This window comes from Apteryx mantelli, chromosome 1, assembly GCF_036417845.1.
Source record: "Apteryx mantelli isolate bAptMan1 chromosome 1, bAptMan1.hap1, whole genome shotgun sequence".
Classification (NCBI taxonomy): Eukaryota; Metazoa; Chordata; class Aves; order Apterygiformes; family Apterygidae; genus Apteryx; species Apteryx mantelli.
The window spans coordinates 46,496,780-46,520,114 of NC_089978.1; the positions used below are offsets into that span (position 1 = coordinate 46,496,780).

The following is a 23,335-nucleotide window of genomic DNA, read 5'->3' on the forward strand; positions in this document are numbered from 1 at the left end:
TTATTTTTAAAGATGTTCAGTTATTTTTACAAGTCTTTTCTTAACTTGATTTGGTATCTTTGATATGGCTATGAAACTGTGTATACTGTTGGAGGACACATATGAGATAATAAGTAGTCTTCCCTTCCTAATCTCTTCACCTCCAGGAAAATCTTTCAATCAATGCTGATATAAAAAAAAAATTTTTTTTTAGTTTCTGTTATGAAGGAATATTTTCTAAAAAAAAGTAAAGACAGCTTTAGGGGTGTTTTTTCTTTTAAGCAAGGAATGGTTGCAGAACCAATCAATTGTACAAAATTTCTTTCCTATTTTTTGACAAATACAAAGGGGGAAAAAAGCACAATGTCTAATCATTCTTCTTTGGCACAGTGGCACAGTTTTGGCAACCACATAATTGGGTGTTCTTATTCCTGGCTAAGCTTTCAGATGATTCCAACACAGGATTTTTTTTTTTTTTTTTTTTGCTGATTCGATATTTCTGTGAATAATAGTGCACATGGTGTTTAATATAATATGTCAATCACATACAATTTCTTTATCAGAGTTGATGATTGCAGTGAAAATGAAATTTGCCTAAACCATAATTCCAAACACACTTTTTGAAAAATTTGGTTCTGAAATTAAACCAAGTACCTGGTCCCTTTTTGTGCAGTGGAGCAAACTAAATTATGAAGTCAAGAAAATTAATTTAAAAGTTTTATACATGAAATCCCCTGCTCTTTATTCGTATTATAGAAAAAAATTAAAGCATTTTCCAGGTAATTGATTTACAAGTTTGCTATTATATGAATAATGTGACATGAGAAGACTAATGACTTAGTTGTGTATTTGTATATTGTGCAATGAATTTTCTGAATTTTCGGTATGGTAGGCAGTTGGCAGGCTAACTTCAAATTAATTTCTTTCAAAATTTGCCATTCCTACCACTTCTCTCCAGACAGTGTGCTCCCAAGTAGCTATGCCTTGGGTGCCTAGTTCTAGGACTGTTGTATCAACCAACATGCATTGCAGCTGATTAAAGCCAGTTTCAAGTGATAAATAAAGAAAGGACTTGGCAATGTTTTGTAAGAAAACTACAAAATTTCTACCGTAAAGCTGTGTGACGTTCTTTAGGTCCAAATAACCTTAGTCCCTATGACTACCTATATAAGCTGTTCCTAATGTGCAGCCATATGCTGCTTCATGTCATTTCACCGCTTAAAATTTTCAAACTGCAGCCAGCAGTGCAAGCAAGGCTGCATGACGTAGGCCTTATAAAAAAGAAAGCAAATGCTTGAGTCTGAAAATGGCTTCATGATGAATATTGCTCTTACCCTTGGTGTTAAAAAATTAAGCAAATATTTCCAAAATGTTTACAGTTTTGTCAAATTTTTTTATGTATCTGTTAAAAATAGGCCATATTACTCATACCTAACAGTTTTACTTAACAGTGATAATGTTTTACAAGTCACATATGTAGAAAAGGATAGTTACTGAAAAGTAACAATACAAATTGCATATTTGAGGAAAGAAAACTGTGAAATGCTAGTGCTATGCAAAAGACTAAGAAGCATACAAATAAAAAAAAGTTATTTTTAGAAAAATATGTGAAAATAACAAGTAACATTCTCTTTAATTTGGTTTTGTGTTTATCTTTCCTCACTTCTGTTGATTCCTAATGCAACCTTTTATTTTTTAATTTTAATGCAGGCCTCTTACAGTAGTCTTACTTTTTAAAATTTCCCTGAAAGGCACTTAATTGTCTCATATATTGAAATCCTTGTACAAGATAGGACAACTTAGTTTACAGTGAATTAGTGAGTTAGCCTTTAAGTAGACTTCTTTACCACATTAATATAACCATTATAAAAATATGCAGAACCATCACAATTTCACAGTAAATATCCCTGCTGATACTAAAAAAAAAAAAGTTGTCTAATCTTGGACTAATTAAAACTTATTTTGTTTAGACAGGGTGTGCATTTTTAAATATGTCTACAGTCTGTAACTACTGAATTACAAAATCTGATAAAAATATGCATTATGGTTTTGAATGTTTTGTACATGCTATCATATAATATAATCACTCTCAGTCCTTTTTTGTTTAGTCATCGCCCATACTATATTGTCATTTCTTGTTAGGAATTACCTTATTTCCCTTGTGTTTGCAAGAACATTAGAATTCATAGAATGGATAAACCCAGGATATTCATAGTTAAGATAAATTGAAGTTTAAATATGTTAAAATTACAAGCAAAATACCAAAACAACCTTATGCTGCCTTAAGTGACAGTTGCAATAACTGTATGGTTTTGATTTAAGGTATTTCAACCTGTGTGGTCTTGGATTTTATTAACTCTTTTTAATGAAACGTTGGGGTTTGAGGGTTTGGGGTTTTTTTCAGTTTTATCTCCATGTCATATCAGTTGGATTTATAATCCTTGCTTTGGAGGTAATTATAGCATTTCTGTACATTTGTTTGTATAAAGAAATACTTACATGTGTGCTTAATCTTACTTTGCTTTTCACATATTTTAAGTTTGGGAGAGAAAAATTAAATATTTAAGTTCTGAACTATGAAAGAATTCATACAGGGCTCCTATGTGAGCTCTTTTATTACAGAAAAACTGACACTAGATATTATTTCATGTAATAACATAGTTCATTATTTTAAAATTATGTGGACAGAACTAAGCTAATTTGATGATGATTATATTTTACTGTGGAAAATTAAAGGCAAAAATGGTCATTTGACTATATGCATTCATAAAAGATTGGGTCCGTTCATATGGGAGAGAAATGGAAGCTTTTTTGAACTTTGGCCCAAATTCTTAATTTTTTCTTCGCCTGCTCTTTCCATTTTTTCCTGAATTAATGAGTAAATGAACGTGGAAAATTTTTTAATCTAGCTTCTCATTTATATCATTCAGTATCTGCTAGTAGTGCAAAAATTCCTTTCTTTATATGGGTAAGTCCAAACTTTACTATTTGAGAGTGGGTTCAATTGCATTACTGCAAGCCATCAGTTTCTAGAATCACGCTGAGATTATGTTATTAAGGGCTCCTCCTATGAAGGCTAGATCCTTCACTGGACTCCTTCCAACTATCAGAAGGAATTGGGGTATGCTGTATTGTGATGCTGTTTGTAAAGTCCTCAATACAAGATAGCAAGTACAGTTGTTAACACAGCCAAATTTTTCAAACGGTTGAAGAACCTAGGAAATTTTTTATGTATTATCAAGATAACCAGTAGTGTTTTTCATTGCTTTTCCAGATCCATCAGAAGCTTAAAACATTATTAGTAGGAGCAGGGGGTCTCCTGTTAATAACCTAGTAAACAGTGCTGATTTTTTTTAAAGAATATTTCAAATCCAGGAGTTTTTTTATTATTATTTGTAGTTTGTGTTATCTTTTTAATCAATCACACTTTTGACTGTCTAACTGTAGATGACCAAACCACACAAAGACTTGTGGTCTTGATTCATCCCACTCTTAGGCACTTACCTTATACCGGCAAATGATGACCTTTGCTGCCCTAATATCTCTGTATAATCAGAGACGCATGAGAGGAAAGCGTATTCCTTCAGAGAATAAATCAGGATGAAATTACATGTTACAGCTGAGTTGACCCAATAGCTAACAAGGCCTCACTTCTTTGTTCCTAGCTTCTTCTCTCCCTACATCTTGCACGAGCTCTGGCACTTCTCTAATCCTGCACTGAGACCATTCAGATAACAAAACAGAAATCTAACACAGCCAAAAACAAAGTGGAATTGCTTAGGTTAGCAGGTTGAATCGTCTTTGGAAAGGGTCCATCAAGCAAAAGAGCAAGTAAATATATTTATATGTCAATATTACTGGGGAAGGGGGGAAAGGCATTTTTTGTCCAGACCCGCAGAACACACTAGGCTTCTGTGCCATCCTTCAAGACTTTATCCTTTATTAAGTACTAAAGTTAGGTGGGATGAATCCCCTAAGTCTTTTTAGCTGCAGCTCTTGATCCGTGATTCCATTTATCTGTTTGTTTGAGGATTTTTTTTTTCTTTTCTTCCAACACTCAGCCTTTGAGTAAAAGAAATATTTACCATGAGTTCTGTGATCTTGGCATTTCCATTGGCTTTCATGCTTGGTGCAGTTGTTAATATTTTGGAACATCAGAAGTGCAATTTTAAGCTTTATCCATTGGCTTCCAAACTTCTGATAAAAACTTGGAAAAACAGTCTGCCAGCACTCAGATGTTTGGCAAGAAGCTTTAGTAATCATTTTCTGAGGTTACATTTAAGAGGTTATAAATTTGCTATGCTTTGATGTATGGCATTGTACTGTTTCTTCAAATATTTAAGATGCAGATTTATCATTGTAGAGTAAAGCAATAATGTGCAAAATCAAAGCTATTTAATTTAGCATTTCTAATTCTAAATGCAAAGTATAGAAACTGATTTCTAAATCTTTCTAAAATCAATCTAAAATGAACAAACTGCTTTAATGTAGAGTTGGTTATCTATTATTCCTGCAAAAAGCAGTGCAAGTTTAACAAATGGGGATTTTATTTTTATTTTTTAAATATAAGTAGTCTAGGAGGCATGAAAAGAAGCAAAAGTGAGACAGTGAGGTAATAGATACCAGCAGAAGGTTATTAAATAGGTCGTCTGCTAAGTGTTAAGAACAGTTTCAGTTTGCTTAAATATGGGGTTTTAATCTTAATTTACACTACTTTTTTCTTGTTCTAAAACTGCTTGAAATTACCTGTGTGCAATGCTCAGTAGGTCTGGCAATACAGTAATTTTTAATCTGTAGAATTAAAACTAACAATGTGAAACTGTTGTAGTAAGAAATAAAAGGATAAAATTTATGACATTAACAATGCAAATGAAGGTTGTTTCTAATATTCATTAGCTTCCTAGAACATAGGTGTTTATACAGACATGGTTAGTTATCAGCACATGAATGTCATACACTGGTAAAAAGATATGAAAATCGGCTGAGATTTTATCTCCTTTCCACATCTGTGCACTTGTGGTACATTAGCAGCTGTGCATATGACAGAATGTAAGCTGGCTGACCTCATCACCTGCATTACTGACACAGTGATGTGCTACTGTGCCAAAGCTCTTCAAGTGAAGCTAGCAACCAGAAATCAGGCTCTGGCTACCCACTGTGAGAAAGAGTAGAAAACTTGTAGCAGTAGTTTAAATAAACCTATTTGATATCAGTCAGTTAGATGCAAACACATGGGATTTGGTTGCTGTTTGTTTACTTAAGTCAGTTTAGCTTATGTCAGTAAATTGTTGTGTCACTTTAACAGAAGTGAGGGCTAAATCTGTCTTAATATCTGTGCCTGAATTGGTATGAATTTTAAACTAGGCTAACTTAAAATTTATTTAGGTTAGCTATTGAAAGCCCCCATTGTTTTTGAGTCATATTGAAGTATGAAAAGCTGCTGTTTACTGTTCTTGCTGCAAACAGTCTACCTAGGTTAGTGTTTAAATGTTGATTGCCTAAGTAACTATTATGTTGAATTTATATTCTAATTAGCAGGTCAAAAGCTTTCCAAATCTGATGTATAACTCACCATTTATCAGTAAGCATAATGTTTTTCTTTTACTTCCATGTATCTCTTCCCCTTTTCCAGATTTTCACTGTTTCTTAACAATATGTCAAAATAATCCTTTTTAATAACTGAATATTTATCTGGCCTTCCTAACTGTAACTAAACACCTCACAAATATTACAACTTCATGCAGAAAAGTATTATTAGCCCTGTTTTGTAGAAGCAGCAACCTCAACGAAAGAAATGGTTGTTTTCTCAAAACTCTACAGAGTCTGTGGTAGAGGCATGAGTTAATCCAAGAATCTGTGTGTCTTGGTGCTGTCTCTTAGTCACAGCCATTCTTCTTTCTTTACATTTTTCAGAGTTTAAAAGCCTGAAAAGAGAATCTTTTTAGCATTTATTTTTCCTTACTAGATACAAACTGCCTCTTTTGTTAAGTCTTCTAATTATATGTGAAGTGATTTTAATTTAGAATATCACAAATTCTTGCTTTGTATTCTTCTGAGAATTTACGATCAAATTTATTTTTTAATACTTGTCTCTTGAAAAAGCCATTTTCCAAAGTCCTGTGAGTATCTTAAGAAAAAAACTAACCTTTTTTAATTTTTAGTAGAATGGGTACTTTATATTTAGTTTTCACAAACAATATGCATACACCTATATACTACATGTACACTTTGGGATAATGGTGTTTAGTTTTGATCTTTATGCCAGGAGTCACGTTTATACTACTAAATAAAGGAAGGCCAGAGACTTATCCTTGTCCCTGGAACCAAATGGCACAGCCAGATTGCTTGCATACTGCCTATAACTATTGTCCTCTAGACCAGACCAGGCGTGTCCCCAGTATGTAGCAGTCTGGGCCAGTCTCCTTTGGGCTCGTGTGATGGTTTTTTTTACCTAACAGATGAATGTTATTTTTGTTGGTTTTTTTTGTTTTGTTTTTAATTCAAAATATCAGTGCAAAAGCTGAAAGTGATGTGAAGGCATATGACATGCTTGAGGATGCAAAGCCTGCTGGGATAGTATTGGGAAACTGTGTGGGACCAAAGGAGACAAATTTGGTGCAATTTTACCCATCCTGGCTCTTGGAAGCTGTTCCAGGAACATTTCTAGAACCATACTTAGATGAGAACTAGTTGAAGTGGTCCAAAACAAAACTGGGGAGCAAGCTAATACTTCTGCAGTGTACATTGTCAGGGTTCAGTGCTCAAGCTCAGTCCCTGGTATTATTCTGTTCAGCAATTCTGATATAGCCAGAGAGTCGTATCGTCTGGGTCATATCATCCTTAGTCCTTTATCAGCCACCTTTACAGAACTCTAGTTCTCTTTTCTTTATTTTCAGCTGGTTCAAAAAAAGCAGTCTCTTTAATAAGTCTTCTTCACTAGCTTCACTAGTACTTTTTGACTAGCTGAAAAAAGAAAAAAAATCACAAAAGGCTGGAGCTCTAATGTGAATGAGATTAAAAATGGAGCTTGTTTTGTTCAAGCAAACAGAGGATCTGATGGGGTACAAGAAGAGGAGAGAAACATAAGGCAGCATTGTGTAGGAAATGAGTAAGAATAGAAAAAAAGAACAAATGAGAGAGGAAGGTAAAATTAAGAACAGAAAACAGTTATTTCATTATCTTTAAAAAATGCAGAAGGACTAACTTATTTTTGCTTTTTCAATAAAATGTTGCCAAATGCATTTTCCAATGTGTATATAAGATTGGAGAGAGTCTGTATGATCCAGTAGGAGGAGCAGCTACTAATTAGACCTATTAAGATACACATAGTTTGTTGATGGCTCTAAGACTTCTCCAGAGCTCCTATAAGTAAACAGGCTAAGGATCCAGAGGATTTCTATAAATCTTGAATGCTAGGCTTTAAATATTGCTATATGAATTATCGGAAGCATTTGCGATTTGGTGATGTTGATCAGAAATTTTAATATTTGCAGAGTCCAGAGACAACTTTTCTTTTATTCTTGTGTTGTTTCTCTGAGTCTCAATCTACTAGATGGAGAATCAGGGACTCTGTGTGCTTGTACATATGCATCTCACACTATTATCCTGTACAAAACCCTATTACTTCTCAATTATCATCCCTTTATCTGGCCGATAAAGAAAAGATGGGATGTTTTTATTCTTTTTCTCTTTTGAGGAGATGCAAAGTCTCCTGAAGTGTCTGTGCTTCACCTCACTTTGACCAGTTGCTGTTATATTCATAACATGTATATGTTTATCTTTCTTACCTAGTGGTACCTAGTGGTACTCTCCCTAGTGGACGTCCTTTGCTGCTAAACTCCCTACTCCCACAGTTTCATTCCATCTTAGGAATGACCTTGAGGATTCTGGATGACTTTTGAGCATTTCATTATTAGTCATACTTTAAAGTATGGCTAATACTATCCTTAGCTGTAATTAAATTATGCTGAAGAAGATTGACTAGCAGTAACTTAGGTCAGAAAGCCAATGGATTGGATTTAGGAATTTTGAGAGTAGCAACAGCTGCCATCTGCAAAATCAGAGGTAGAGAGAAGTTCAGAGGCTCATAAAAAGCTTTGGAGTAGCAAGGGGGAGGACAGAACGTGTTTAATGAGGGATGGAAGCTTAGTGGATAAAAGGAGACAACTGCTTTGTTGGGGGAAGGGGGAAAGAAGGGGTATCGGTAGGGGTTGGGAAGACATGACTGAAAAGAAGTGATTGGTAACAGGTGCCTTCAAACAATCTCTAGCTCTGCTTCTTTCCTCTCTTTTCTGTTTAAAAGATTATACATGATAATGTCAAAATTATTTGTGTTTCCAAAGTGAATGACTTCCTGCTCATCTATGTGCTGCAACTTGTTTTATATAAAAAAACTGCTGATGTACAATGCTTAGCTCTCTTTTTAAATGTTAAGCCAGAGTAATTATCATTTTTCTTATGCTACGTTTATGTTCCAAGATTCTAGTTTCTATTAATGTTCTGCATGTTTTCTAAGTAGATTACAGGGACATTTCTGCATCACAAGTAAGCCCTGGAGCTATTCTCAGCTTAAAGCTTGGAGAAACAAAGTGACATTTACATTGCTAAATAAGTGTAGAGAGTTTCTAGCTCATATTTTACAAGAAAAAATATGCTCCTAAGCAGTATTTCTCATTTTTGTTATCTATTCTATTGATGTCAAGCTTTAATTAAACTTGAATTCCAAATACTACTGAATTTAGGAAGAAGAAGGATTTAACAGTTAGGTACATTCATTTTTTTTCTTGGAGCTCTGCTGTTCAGAATATTTTTCCAGTTTTTATAGATATTCTTTGAAGAATTATCTTTCCATTTGCAATGATAGACACTAAATGACTGTGTGCTAAGTAGTGCTTTCTACTCAGCAGTTTATTTTTTTTTAGTATCTTAAAAACCATGATAATAAAACAAGGCTTAATAATGTCAGTTAATATAAATATAATATGAATACATTTTTGCTCTCTTGATAATAGAAAGCTTCATAGGCAAAATACAACACATTTATTTGGGTTAGGGGATTGGCACGTGTATTTTAAGTGATAGGGTCAGTTGAAGTGATAGACATTTAAACAAGAAATTGTTGTCAGTAGCATTTTCTAAATATTTAACTGATGCTTAGTTTTGTTCACTTTTCCTGTGTTGGCTATGAGTCTTTCAGTCATATTCTACTAGTTATCTAGCTGTGTAAAACTTTTGCTTTCCTTTACTTTATGGTAGTATTTGAATAGTACCAAGAGAAATTGGAATTTCTATGTAAGAAATACAAAAAACAGGGAGAATCAAACTATGTTACTCTGCTCAAAAAGACAAGGTCTTCTATGTAATAATTTATGTTAATAAGGCTGTTTTGACATATTAATATCTTTTGCTTCTATTTTCTTTAAGTAGAACTTACTAGAAAGCATACTCTTTATTAAACTTGAATATGACTAAGTAAACACCACAATAGCTCAAATTAAAAAAATATTTTGAGAATTAGTCCTACTTATAATTACAAATGTATTTCTGATCTTTAGTAATACAGAAAGTGCAAAAAAAAGTTCAAAATTTGACACACAAATTCCAAATTATGAGACAGATTATTTCCTCTGTTTTTCCTAAGAGATTAGAAAGATTTAACTGTTAAGAACAAATTGCAACATATAGTTGAAGTAGGCAGAGGTTTTTATGCATCCAAAAAGATAAAAGCCGTTCTCTCCAATGACTGGGCCATTTTATTGTTGCTACAGTTCTTATGCATTTACTTCTAAAACTGGAAGTAATTTGTAGATCTATATAGTCATAGATTTATCAGTTCACTTTAAGGTTTTATATGTACTGGGATATAGAGAATTCCTGAAGTAACTCTGTAGTGCAGAGAAGCTATCAACATCCTGCATATGGTCTGGCATCTTTCCATCACCCAGTTATCAGGTTCATTTGTTTGATCAGGACATTTCATATTATCTTTCAGTTTCCAGTTTTTCAATGTGTATCAGTGTGTGCCTAAGATGACCATATGTTCAAATCTCGCACCAGAATTCTTGCTGACTGCTGATATTTACAATGCAGCTGCAACTGAGGATGCAACTATGTCAAATGTGCTCTGCCTTACATGAGGGATTAAACCATGACTTGTTGTGAGGTTTTCTTAATTGCATAGGTGGATGTTAAAATCTAATTTGAGATCTGTTATTTATGTATGTTCTACTCGTAATAGGCATGAGCCCAGAAAGTTCCACTGTTGAAGCCGAATTTGCATCATTGATGCCACTGCATCTATCCATCTGCAGTCATAAATAGTGGAATAGTGGAATGGACTGACTTACCATTTGCTTCCTTTTGCTCTCTGCTACATCAAAATGGAACTTTTATTGTGTCTTTCTTCTCTTTCATACTGTGTCATCATTAATATTAATGTCTAGTGTAGTTGATTGTGTGCTAATGATGTTAGTCTTTTTAATACTTCCAGCCAAAAAATGGAGACAAATAATCCTTTTCAGGCTAGAGCCCTTCTCTAGCTGTCTGGCGAAAATAAAGCCCATGAAGAACAGTTCTAAAACAGTTCCTTGTGTGAATCATCAGTACTTCTTAAGAGCAGATATTCTCAGTAGTACTTTTACTTGAGAGAGTCTCATTCCTGAATAATGACACATACGTGTCTCCTTTCTCTAAGTGCACTCGAAAGTTAGAGTACCATACTTAAATTTTTTCTTCACAAAGTGCTGTATGCAAGGCATTGCAGATGTTGAAGGGTGGGACCAGGTTATATTTCAGTCCTCTGTTTTGTTTTCTTCAGAAATACGTCAGTGACTTGAGGTTCTGTGCCAAAAACCTGTGAAGGAGGCTCAGTTTGTCTACCTCCATTTTAGTTGGTGATTTTTGATGGTATTAAACTGTATTACCAGTGTAAAGATGATCTGAGATACTGCTTGTCAAGTCAAAGGACAAAGCAGAAGAGACTGACATTGCCTAATTTTAAAAATCTACACTGTAGATTTTCACATCTGAAAGTCATCCAGGGCTTTGTACTGAGAAAATAAAAATAGGCATATGTAGGGTGTGACTTATCCTCATATCCTCATCTAAAATCTGCAAAATGAATTTTAACCAATGAATTTCTCAACAGTAGCTATAGAGAGGAGTTAGACAAGCTAGTTAGCTTAGGTTTAAATATTATTACTGAAGACGTCTAAAGTTCAGTATGATGAAGTCCACCCAAGTGTTTGGTCACATGCTCCAAAGCTGAATTGCAGCCAAAATTCTCACAGAGATCCCTGTCTATCTTAATATCAGCTGTTAAATGATATGAGTTTATTTTTAACACCCCCTTACTCCCACAGAAAATCACAATAGGAATTGAGGAGGGATTCAAGTAAGAAAATGTACAGTTTTCATAGAGAGCACTGTCCTTAGTATTTTCTCTACCACCAGCTTATATGCCCATCAAGCTTGAGCCTACTGAACACTGAGGCAGAAGGCTGTGAAACCAGTTCCTTCTGAACCACACCGCCCCACCCATTTCCTGATTTAGATCCCTTTCTTTCAAGAGGGACACATAGGAAGTAGAAAATGGTCTTTTTTTGAGTCCTCTCAAGAACATTTGGATATTGAATGAGAGCTTTTAATTCTTGAGAAGCTGAGAAATTAATCATGAAATACACTCATTACAAAACACTAGCAAATGGATATAGTATTCTTAAATACTATTTTGTCTTAGATTTCTCAGATTGGTATTCCTTCACATAGTTCTGATCTCATTTTGAACTCTGCTTTTCCCTGTTATTAGCTGTTGTTTGAAGACTGCAGCTGCCTAAATTACAGAATATGTAGACTGCATAGACCTAGCCTGAACATGTTTTTCATCCCAGTACAGTTGTCTTCCCTCACTTGCATGTGCTATTGTTATTATCATCATCATCATCATCATCATTATTATTATTATAGAAGTTAGTGTAGCCAGAATGGTCACCAGACTGCTTAACTCAGACCTACTATTTGGCTGAGTCCAGTCACCAATTCAAGTTGCAGTGTACTAAGTCTCTCTTGAGGCAATTTTTATCTGGCCCTCTGCCATGCAAGAGGGACTATACACTCCAACTGTTCTTGGTCCCAAAGACAGTGCTGGAATCTCTCAAGTTTCTCCAGACTGGATGCATATTTTTATTTTGAGGTACAATTTAACCACATGGGGACCATATGGCAGTTAAAGCAAAGAATACCAGCTTTCCAAAAGGATCTCCTTAACATATAGGCTTTACTCTTAAATGGTACACAAAACCTGCAGATTAGGGGAAAAAAAAACATCTGAAACCACCATCTTAGTGCTTTACTCACAAGTACTGAGAGATTTTAAGTTCTGATTAGCATTTCTGAGGACAACAAACTTCTATTGTCATAACTCCTTCAGTTGATTTTTTGTTTTTGATTTTGTCAGTCAAATTGGTTCTCTTGTTTAAAGAGCATAGCATTTGTCACCTATTCTGTGTTTCCATTCTTTTACTGGGGATTTATACTGTTGTCTTCTTTGGAACACTTGTCAGTCATCAAAATGCAATGGTTTTGCCACAATCAGATTCATTTTCTAGGATAAAAATTTCTTGTTCAGCTTCCACAATAGATGTCCTCTGCTTCAAAAGAGAGTTCTAATCCAAGGTGAAGTTTGCAATCATAAATTCTATTTGTAAAACTAAAAGTAGAAGAGCATTTGACATGGCAAAGGTTCAGTCAATTTTTTGTGCCTCTGTTAGGGTCACTTCTGCTTTAGAGGATATATATCTGAGTGTGCTAACCATGTGCTTTACTATATGAAAAAGGAGCCAGAAGTCCTGGACATCCATTGGCTGCCTTTGTGACACTATTAGTGCTATGAAAAGACATTAAATTTACCATCAGAATGAATTATCTTCAGTCCAGAAAGGTAGCTATCTCCTCCTACTGAACATTTTCAACTGTTCAGTTTAACCTATGCAAAGTTTCTTTCTAAGATCACTGTACAGAGAATGTTTGAAGGTGCAAGACATCTCTGCCAAAAGATCATAAGAATTGACATTTATGTAATTGATTTCTGTAAGTCAGTTGCTTTTTCTTAACATTGTTATTTTGCATCTGCTTCCAGAGCGTGATATATAAATATATATCATTTTAATTGCTTATATAAATTTATATTACATATTATATTTATTATAATTATACACATACACACACGTAATGTTAAGTGCCTTTGCAAACTGAGTGCACAGAGATGATATTTTTCTTGCTTTGATTATAGTTCTATGACAGAGACAGAAGAAAAATGCTCATACTTGTCGAAAATCCACTGAAAAGAAATGGAAAGGCTTTCTTGATAAATACCCATTGTGCTTAATGCAGGCAAATTTTTCATATCCTTCGTCAATTATTTGCTTGATAAGACAGCATTCCCTTTTATGCCTCAATCATTTTCTATATTAGGCAGTTCTTTTTTATTTTGTTTGGATTATATAAGTTATTATTTGATTATAACATTTAATATTATACTGATTTTGAATTTCTGTAGTAATGAATTAGGAAAATGTAAGAAGCTTTTTGATACATATATGTTTAAGGTAGTATCAGTAAAAAACATGTTGATAGAGATCCTTTTATAGTATGCATAAATCCAAATACATTTATATTTTATAATGCTGCCGCTTATTTTTGCATTTGCTCTTCTCTAGCCTCTAATTACATTGCTAGTTGATTTAGTTGAAGGAATCAACTATTATCCTTTGTATTCCCAAACTGATCTTCAGTCTCTGTTCTTCTAGGTACTCTTTCAATTATCCATAATAAACAGGTAAAAACAATTTTAAATAAAGTATGATTTATTTTTACTTGCTTCAAGATCAAACATCATTATTTACTCAAATCTCAAATTATACTGAAATGTTAGTATGCAGGCAGCATCCAACTATTTTGCCTTTTTTACTTCACATTTTAAAAATGTGTCACATTTTTGGTTTGTTTCCTTTAGGCCTGTTGTAAAGCTGTATGTTTTTGATATGGTATACAGTTTTTGCAAGCTGTGAGAGTTCCACATCCATCACAATGAGAGCATTCAGCCTAATAGATTACTGAGATATAATTAGAAAGAAAAATCCCCAAATAGAAAATATTTTAATTAAAGAACACCATGGAAAATATTGGTGCCTAATCCTTTGCTTATCCTAAATACATTCTTTCCTTTTTCTTAAAAAAAAAAACTGTTTGTATATTGGCACACAAAATTCCTTTGCTATTTTTAGTTAAGTGTTGCTGAATATCATAGTACAAAAAATAAATGGAAATAAGCAAATACGTTTTTCTGAAACTGTTTATAATGTAATAGATGCTACCTTTTTTCACCTGCAGCTATGTCTCTCGTATTGTCCTCAGTCGATTATTCTGTGCGTTTATCTTGAACTCTAGCTACTTACTGGTTATGTATGCAAAAATTTTAGTACTTCTTTTATGGTTCAAATAGTCTTAATTTAAATGTGTATAAATGTGCATAAATAAGTGGAGTACAGGATGTTAGATTGTTCTAAACTGTGAACCTGTATATGTTTAGGAAGACTTCCATGAGTAGATGATCTATGGTGTTAATGCCTGTTCTAAAAGTTCTTTTTAACACAGTAATTCAATACTTCAAATATTTATGCAAGGTGAATTATGAGTGCACATTGACTGTTCAGGATTAAAGATGTTTTAGGTGAAGTAGAAGGAAAAGTTAAAGCTGAGAAGAGAAAATTATAAGCAGTTAGGTGAAAAATGGATTCAGTTTATAACACCTAAATTTGGGCATCTAAATGTAGGTGTCTGCAGTGAGCTACACATCTTATTTCCCTTTATAGACAATTGCAGTCTAGTCAGTATGGTTAATGGTGTTACAGCACGATTCAATGACGTGCCGGTGAGTGTCCACTTCTGAGTGAGTTGAATCACTCTCCAAGCTACACTGTCTGTAATGGAAAGTTAGATACCAAGCTCACGTGTAAATACTTATGTTTAGACATGTAAATTTAGGTGTTAAAAGCTTGAGTTGAATCCCACTTAATGTGCCATACAGCTTACTACTTTGTTTTTTGGCATTTGTACTGGTAGGAAGGACAGTTTAGCATTCTTAGTAAAATTCATCAGGTTTTGGAACATTTAGTAAGGATGGTATATCCCTGATATTGTTTGTGTGGGTGACATTCACTGTATGTAAGTAGTGTTTGGGTGCCAGCTGCAGATTTTTTCCCCCCTTTTCCTACCTTAACCCACCCTTTCTTGCTACCTGCCTTGTTTTCTGTGTGTCTCCATTGCCTCATCCCAGCAGAATACTGCGTAACTGGGGAGTGGGTGCTTGTGTTCCCAAACTTCTGGGCAGTAAGACAAGCTATAAAGCCAGTGTGGAGAGGGGCTGTGTGAATCCACTCAGAGATATTAGTATTCATAGCTCTCCCAAGGAGAACTGTGGTTTTGGTTCTCCAAAGTCAAAGCCCTATTCAGCTAGCCTGGCCTGTCTTTTTTGTATGTCCAAGAGCCAGTGCAGCAAGACTATCTCCACAGAGAAATAGGGATGTATGGGGCTTTAGCAATGCTGTTTCTTCAGTGCACTAACTGAAGTGAATGCTGTAAGTAAACAGTTTTACGTCACTGCCTTGATATAGAACTGTGGACTTCCCACAGTAAAAACTTATAAAAATTTAACCATCCATTTCTGCTCACGTCTTCTGTACTTAGTTTATCCTGAAACTAATACATGTCTGTCTTGTATGCAAACAAAAGATTCTTCCACTCCATCTTGATCTCTATACCTCTATATTTTCCCTTTCTTCCTTCACAAGATCCTATTCACACTGAAACAAGTTGCCGTATTTCTGCTACACACAATCTGCAGAGCTTCTTTCACCCTGCTAGCTTTCTAGACCAACCTGCCACTTTTTGGATTAGAAAATATCATTAAATTATGGTAGCATGCTAACAGTACCAGATAGTGCTAATGACTCTTTGTTTAGAATTTAGAAGTGAAGGCTTAAATCTAAGAATTAAGATTCTGAAAAGGAAAAGAGGAATCTAAAGAGATAAGATTAAAACTACTGCAGTTCAAAACAAAACTTTGTTTTCAGTATTCACTTAGTAGAAATCAGTAAATCTTTTGCAAATGTGTTGGGCCAGTTTTCTTTACTCATTTAGCAATATACATAAGAATAATTCTATTGAATTCCTATTCCTAATTCTGTTGAAGTTTCCTGTGGAATTTTGCCAATCTTTTTAAGGTCTTTTTGAATAAATATAAAAGGATTTTAGGACAAATATTAAGGCAACTTTAGCTAAATTCTCGTGGTAAATTTGACTGTGATGCAAAATTAATGTGTCCATTGTGGGATAAATTGTCTTCCCCACTCTCTGTCATTCCTTCCCATAGCTTCCTATTTGAAAATTCCCCAGTCACAGTGGAAGCTCATATGTGAGCTGACGTTCCACAGTCTATTCCAATTCTGAGAAGACACAGGGCTGTCAAGTGTAAGACAGGCTCTGTGAAGTAGAGAAGACCGTAGATTGCTGAGTGGATCTTGACATGAGAATTTGACCCTACATATACAGGTTTCAATTCTGTTTCTGAAATAAATCTGCATGACAGTTTTGGGGTTTTGCCTTGTTCAAAGGCAAACTATTTGGTTGCTGCAACTATTTGGTCCACAGAATAACCAAGTTTAACTATAGGAACAGCACTTGTTAATGTCAAAACATTGTTTGGGTACAACTTAATCTCCTTTGATGGTGTACTTATTTGTTATATGCCTGCTTGAGTTATTTTCATCAAGAAATTCTGTCTATGTGTCGCTTTGGCAACATCTTTGCAGAGTTTACAGCTTTGAAAAACATGTTGGCATCAACTATGCAGTCCTTCTAAACAGCTGCTCTGCAGTCATGCCGTTTTAACATGCCACCACACATGGCTGAATTATGCAAATAGTTAATATTAAATGACTGAGATACAAGAACAATTTGTACACTTGATAAAGCTGGTCTGTGGAGTGTAACATCAATTCATATAACTGAATTAGTGTGGCACAAATTAAAGACAGCAATAGACAAAGAGAAGGTATATGTCAAGAATGTTTTAAAAGGCTGAATTTTGTTAAATTAGTTTTTAATAATGCAAGGAAAATAGGATATGTGTCAATAATTTTCTGATGAGAGTTAAAAAGTAAGATATAGCAAATGTTTGTCATTCAGCTATAAATGAGTTACACTGTTCTGGTTGAGAGATAAGACAATGTTAATTATAGGAATACTAATAATTTAGCAATACTAGATGTTTGTTGAAGACCACAGCATTTATAAAGAGCAAGCAAGCAAAAACATTAACAGTTAAAAATTGTAAAATTGTTTTAAACCTATCTTTGAAAGGCTTTCTACTGACTTTGCTGTTTTAGCTCTCCAATAATAAATTGTTAATTGCAAGGTGGAGGTGAAACAACAGATGAAACACTCTAACTTCTGTAACTTATTTTATACTACTTATATCTGTTAAATATGGGGAAAGAAAATGTTAGAGACTATGAGAGGCAAGGAGACAAAAGAAGATAGCCTATTAAATCAAAAAAAAACACATTTTTTTCCTTTTCTCACTTTACTGAACATTTTCAATAATCTGTTTTTCTTCAGGTAAGGAGTAAGAAAAAAATTATTTTCTAATGAATCCAGATTGTTTACAAAGCGAATTATTAGAACATCCAAAAAAGTATGCATTTCTGTACCCTTTTTTCTTTTTTTTCCATGTTGAAACTTTCATTTTTCCTTCAATTTCTTTTCCACTCTGATATGTTTTTTTCTGTTTGTTTCTTTGTTTCTTTGTTTCTTTGTTTGTTTTTTGCTGTAGGTCCTCCAAAGTCTTTCCATTAATAGATTTTTCTTTTTTTTCTGATCTGTATATAAATACATTTATATATATTTCTAGTAATGTATTTATAAGACTTCTACGAAAGACCTAACCCTCAAAAAGTACAAAAAATTTATTTTACATTAAATGGAAGCATAAATTAAAAGGACATAGTGGGTTCCTTAATGCGTGATGAATATTATCTTTTACAGCATTTAAGCATTACAAAATTTGAGTTGTATAAATCTTGTGTGCCTTTTTTACTATGTTCCTTTTATTAGTGTCTAATTAGTAATCATTAGCAATGGCAAGCAAATGATCATTTTTGTTACAGTTACTGATCCATTTAGAACTTTAGTTTGATGAATATAAATTCATTATTAACAAATAATCATTTTAATAGGCTCAGATGTAATTTTACTGAATAACTTAGCATTGTCTTTTATCATTTTACAGGAACTAGCAGTAATGAAACAGGTTTTAATTAGTCTACAAGGTAAATGCTATGAACAGAATTTACCTCAGTCTCATACTGATGTAAAAAGTGTGACTGCAAAAAGCAAATCAAGCCCTTCAATAAAACTGCTACCAGATCATGAAGAAGAAAATATATTTACACCTAAGCCTACATTATTTGTAAGTACTATAATTAAAGAAAGTGACATAAGCTTTTTTTGATTATTTTTGCTCACTTTTAAAAAAGAAAAAAGTGGGTTCATAGTTCAAGGAGGTACATAATTAATTCATCTGAAATTTTTTTGCTCTTTATGGCAGTGGTCAATGTTAAGGAGATAAATTGCTGTGTTTAAGATGTTATTTTGCTGTTCAGCTGTTTCTACACCTTAAGTTCACAATAAACAAGAATTTTTTAAAAATGTAATTATTATAGAATAAAAAGTGGGTAGCAAATCAATTTTTCCATATCAAACATTTTAACAGGTAAAGGGATCCACAGAGTATACATACAATTTTAAATCTACCATGAACATATATGAGTTGAGCATGTATATATATGTATATTGTGGAGCAGGAATGAAGAAATCGATGTACTTATGTATTTTAATATTAACATATATGTCCAGGATTGATATCACCTCTGTTATTAAGGATGCCTGATATTAAATACTAAAAAATTTCTTTTATACCTTTAGAAACTAAATGCTTGGATTTAAATACCTCAAGTTGTCTGCTTTTACTATACGTTATATTAACTTATTAGTGCCTTTAGTATTCTTTGTTATATGAAAGCTTCAGGAAAATAGTTCAGAAGGTTTTTTTCAGTATGGCTGTCCTAAACCAATAAATTTAAGAGGGATAAGGACCAATGCTGAGTCACAGACCAAATCATGACTTGAGTTCACACTGCTTGAGGCTACCTTGTTCTAGAGTAGACTAGCTGTATCCACGCTGCATAGCATTTGACCCCTGACTTTTCCCTGGGACTGATATGGTGTTGCTGTGGTTCAAAAGTATCATTTTTTTGTGGAGAGCTTTTTAAATTTCAAAGTGTCTTAAATAATGTGAGGTTTGTATTGCAGCACATCAGGATATTGTTCTTATAGTGCAAAATGTAAGGGGTAGTTGTATCTCCTGGGTGTAATGTGAAGGCATACGGGGATTTTGAGAGTGCAAAGCATGCTTGGACAGTGTTGTGAGACTGTTCAGAGGTAAGAGAGACAAGTGTAGTGCTATCTTCTCCATAATCCTTTTGGTAGTGCCAAATCATCCATAATGTCCAAACTTTTTCTTTGACGGAGCTATTGAATGATCTAAAATGGAGCCAAAATTTTAACTAACAATTAGGTTGTGTGGATCTAGGAAAAACACCTCTACATTTAAAAATTCTTACCAAATTTTCTTTGAAAAACTAGCATTTTCAGAGCTTGGAGTAGGGAATTGAAAATGGGCAGATGGCAGGGTTTCTTATTAGATAGGGAGAGATGTTAATAGTCTTGTGAAAATCCTGCCTTATTTTGGCCAATTTCTAGTTTTTTTAAAGTTTGGACAAACAAAGCAGACTGACTTTTGTAACTGAAATCTTGAATATGAGAGAATGGTGGAGATAAAAATGTGATGAGGAGCCCCAACAATAAGATCCATCAGACTGAAGTAGATTGAACATTGGTTATTAAATCTTCGAGGAAAAGAAAGAATAGAAAGCAGATAGAAACAACTAGAAAGAGACAAGTTTAGGGGCAACAGGCAAAAGAGACATTACACATTAAAGCAAGAGATTATACCCAACCTTGAGAGCAGAATTGTCCTTACTTTGTTCCTCCTTCACTGTTTTAATTTTATTTCTCTATATAAACGTCCACTGAAACTGCCACAGGAATGTCACACAGTCCTGACTGTGTAGCAGTAGCCCACAGGACTATGAAGGCAATGAGAAGTAACTCACAAATAATTCTCTGCAATTAAAATACGTTCTACACTATCAGAAAACTGCAGAATTCTTTTATTTTGAATTTTTACTTTTTTAGCACTATATTCTTGCATAAAGTGTTGGTAAGTTATGGTATGGTATACCTAAGATCTCTTTTCCAGGTTCTATCCCATTTTCAAATGGTATGATGCAATTTAAAATGAAAGCTATTTATGGTACAGTTCATGCATGTTTTCATTGTGATAGATATTTTAAAACAAATCATTTAGTTCTTACTGTACAATCTGCTTTTTGTACAATCGCTACTTTTTGTAGCGAAGTTTTAGTACAAATACATAGTAATAATAACTTTAAATGCATATTTTTATTTTCAATTTATTTGAATTTAAGCAAAGCTCTCAATTATCAATGTGAACTACATAAGAAGAGACTTCAGTGTAGATGGCATGTTCTTCTCCTGACTTCCACTCTGTCTCACAATTAAAACATTCTTTATTTCACAGACAAATAAGGAGGCACCCGTATGGTACAGGAAACTGCAGCAGAAAACATCACCTTAACACTTTTCCAAAAATATTGAAGATAACCTTTTGGGGAATCTTTCTTTGAAGATATTTTCAGCATAATCATGTCCTTGTTACCATAAAGGCAAACAACTGTTTTATTTTCAACTATACTTTTATACCTGTAAAACAGTCTTACGCTTCTTAAAATAATTTTTAGATGTGTCATTTGAATAAAATGTGTGGAAATAATGCATGTAATGATTTTACTAACATATATTTGAATTAAAAAAAAGATAAATAAATGCTAACATATTATATGCATTTATAACATGGACTATTAAAGGGCTTCTTATTCAGAGTGTTCAAATGAATGCATATTTCAGCTTTTTTATATTGTTTTTCTTGGATACTGTGTTTCATGCCAAATTCCTTGCAACTATTCTGTCTCATAGAAATTTAAGAAGTATACATGAATTAGCATCAGACTATATCCGACTTTCAATAAAGAAAATTCATGTCAGGTGAAAAAAATATAAATTCCTAATCAGTCCTGTAGTTTTGTCTTTTTTTTTTTTTTTTACCAAACAGTCATTAAAAGTCTTCTGAAAAAGCAATAAAATATAGCCTAATTATCAGCTCTGATACTTTATGGGCTAGATACACTTGCTCTAGTCTAGTTACAACAGTGTAAAAACAATAATAGAACTCTGATGTGTGTGTTGTAGTCATGTAAAGGTGAAATAGATAATTTGCCATTTTTAATTGTATCAAAATAAGCACCATCTTCCAAGAATGCAGTCCATTTATTCATTCCATTGCACTGCATGTTTAGTCTATAGCAAAAGTCTCTAATAATACAGACCATTTTAAAGCACCTCTGATTGCTTATGCTAAATTTTATATATAACATAAATAGATGGTATTGTTTGAAGTGACTGTACACTGAAAATATTGCTCAGATTTACATGTAAAAGGAAGCTCCCTTTTTTCACTTCCCTCTTTCCCTGCCAGTATCTCTGCAACTGATTCATTGGTCCTTGCTGAACATGAACAGTAACTACTTGCTATATATAAATACTGAGCTGTATCAAGCTTGTAATTCCTAGATATGCCTTTCTCCATTATCCAAACAGCAGTCTGAAGCAAAGCAATACTTCTTTTATTCCAGGTGTGCTTCAATTTCTTTATAATTTTTTCTAATTCTAGGAGAGTGAGATAAAAGCACCAGCACTGAATACTGCATAGCTGTAGCTGATTGTTGGTTTAATAATGGCTAGTGAGAGAGTAACTTCTGATATTGTTTAAGAAATGTAAATAGTTAATAAGATAAATTTTATTTACTCCCAAAAATAAACAACCAAAACGTCCTGAATACTCAGCTTTAATTAGTATGTACAAAAAATATGGAGTACACTTGTTGTATTCTGCTTCATCTTTTGATCAAAATTGGATACATATCGGGAAAAAAGATATTACTGAAGTGATAAATATTTTGAATGCCAAACAGGTTTATGTGCTAAAGCATATTACAGGATTAAAATTTTTATGCTTTAAATGAGGGATGCAAAGTATGCAGGTGGAAGTAATACCTTATTAGACTTAACTGATGTTCACTGGAAAAAAATGCACAGATCTTTGGGCTCAGAAATCTATCTGTATGGACATTCCTGGATAAACCTTGGTATCATGAAGTCTAGGTTTTTATCTAATTTATATTTTTAAGTGAATTAAATCATTAAACATTTTTGTTTTTCAGGTGAAACATCCCATATTGCAGATATGAATTTTGTAATTTTGTAATAAATACTTCTCATGATTCACTGTCCCTAGCTTAACTTCTCAGACTGTCCTGTTTGTCTGTTACTAGCCAATGGTTTATAAATTGTATTATCTAGAAGGATTGTGAACTATTTTAGATAAGAGACTAGCTGGAGTCTAAGTATTCACATTTGTTCTCCCATAGTATTCTTATAGCCAAATTGATGACATATGGACTATAAGGTGGGTAGAAAATTGGCTGAACTGCTAGGCTCAAGGATTTGTGATCAGTAGTGCAAAGTCCAGCTGGTAGCAGCCTACTATAACATACTAGCATCCCATAGCATACTAGCATCCCTGAGCAAGTTCAAAGACAATACCAAATTTGGGGGAGCAGTCTATACAGTGGGGGCAGGGCTGCTATTTAGAGGGACCTTGACAGGCTGGAAAAATGGGTAGACAGGCACCTCGTGAAGATCAACAAAAGCAAATACAGAGTCCCACATCTGGGGTGGAATAACCTGGTGCACCAGTACAGACTGGGGCCAACTAGCTGGAAAGCAGCTTGGCAGAAAAAGACCTCAGGCTCCTGGTGGACAAAAAGTTGAACATGAGCCAGCAATACACCCTTGCAGCAAGTAAGGCCAACCACATCCTGGGCTGTGTGAAAAAGAAGGTCAAGGGAAGTAAATATTTCCCTCCATTTGGCACCTGCGAGACCACATGTGGAGTGCAGTGTGCAGCTTGGGGCTCCCCCATTGAAGAAAGACATTGACATATTGGAGCAAGTCCAGCAGAGGTCCACCTAGATGGTCA

The 23,335-nt window shown here is 33.9% G+C and overlaps 1 protein-coding gene across 5 annotated transcripts in view; it reads left to right on the plus strand.

The window, feature by feature from the left end:
- Nucleotides 1-22,577, plus strand: part of PIBF1 (progesterone immunomodulatory binding factor 1) — a 129,039-nt gene extending 106,462 nt beyond the window's left edge. For 3 of the 5 annotated variants that reach the window (XM_067292695.1, XM_067292706.1, XM_013951348.2), the window contains exons 17-18: nt 18,326-18,505; nt 20,759-22,577. In XM_067292695.1, the coding sequence (XP_067148796.1) occupies nt 18,326-18,505; nt 20,759-20,815 (237 nt within the window). In that variant the 3' untranslated portion in view covers nt 20,816-22,577. Of the gene's footprint in view, nt 1-16,408; nt 16,466-18,325; nt 18,506-20,758 lie in introns of those variants that run through there. The other 2 variants (XM_067292717.1, XM_067292710.1) reach the window with 2 other exon arrangements.
- Nucleotides 22,578-23,335: the final 758 nt, after the last annotated feature.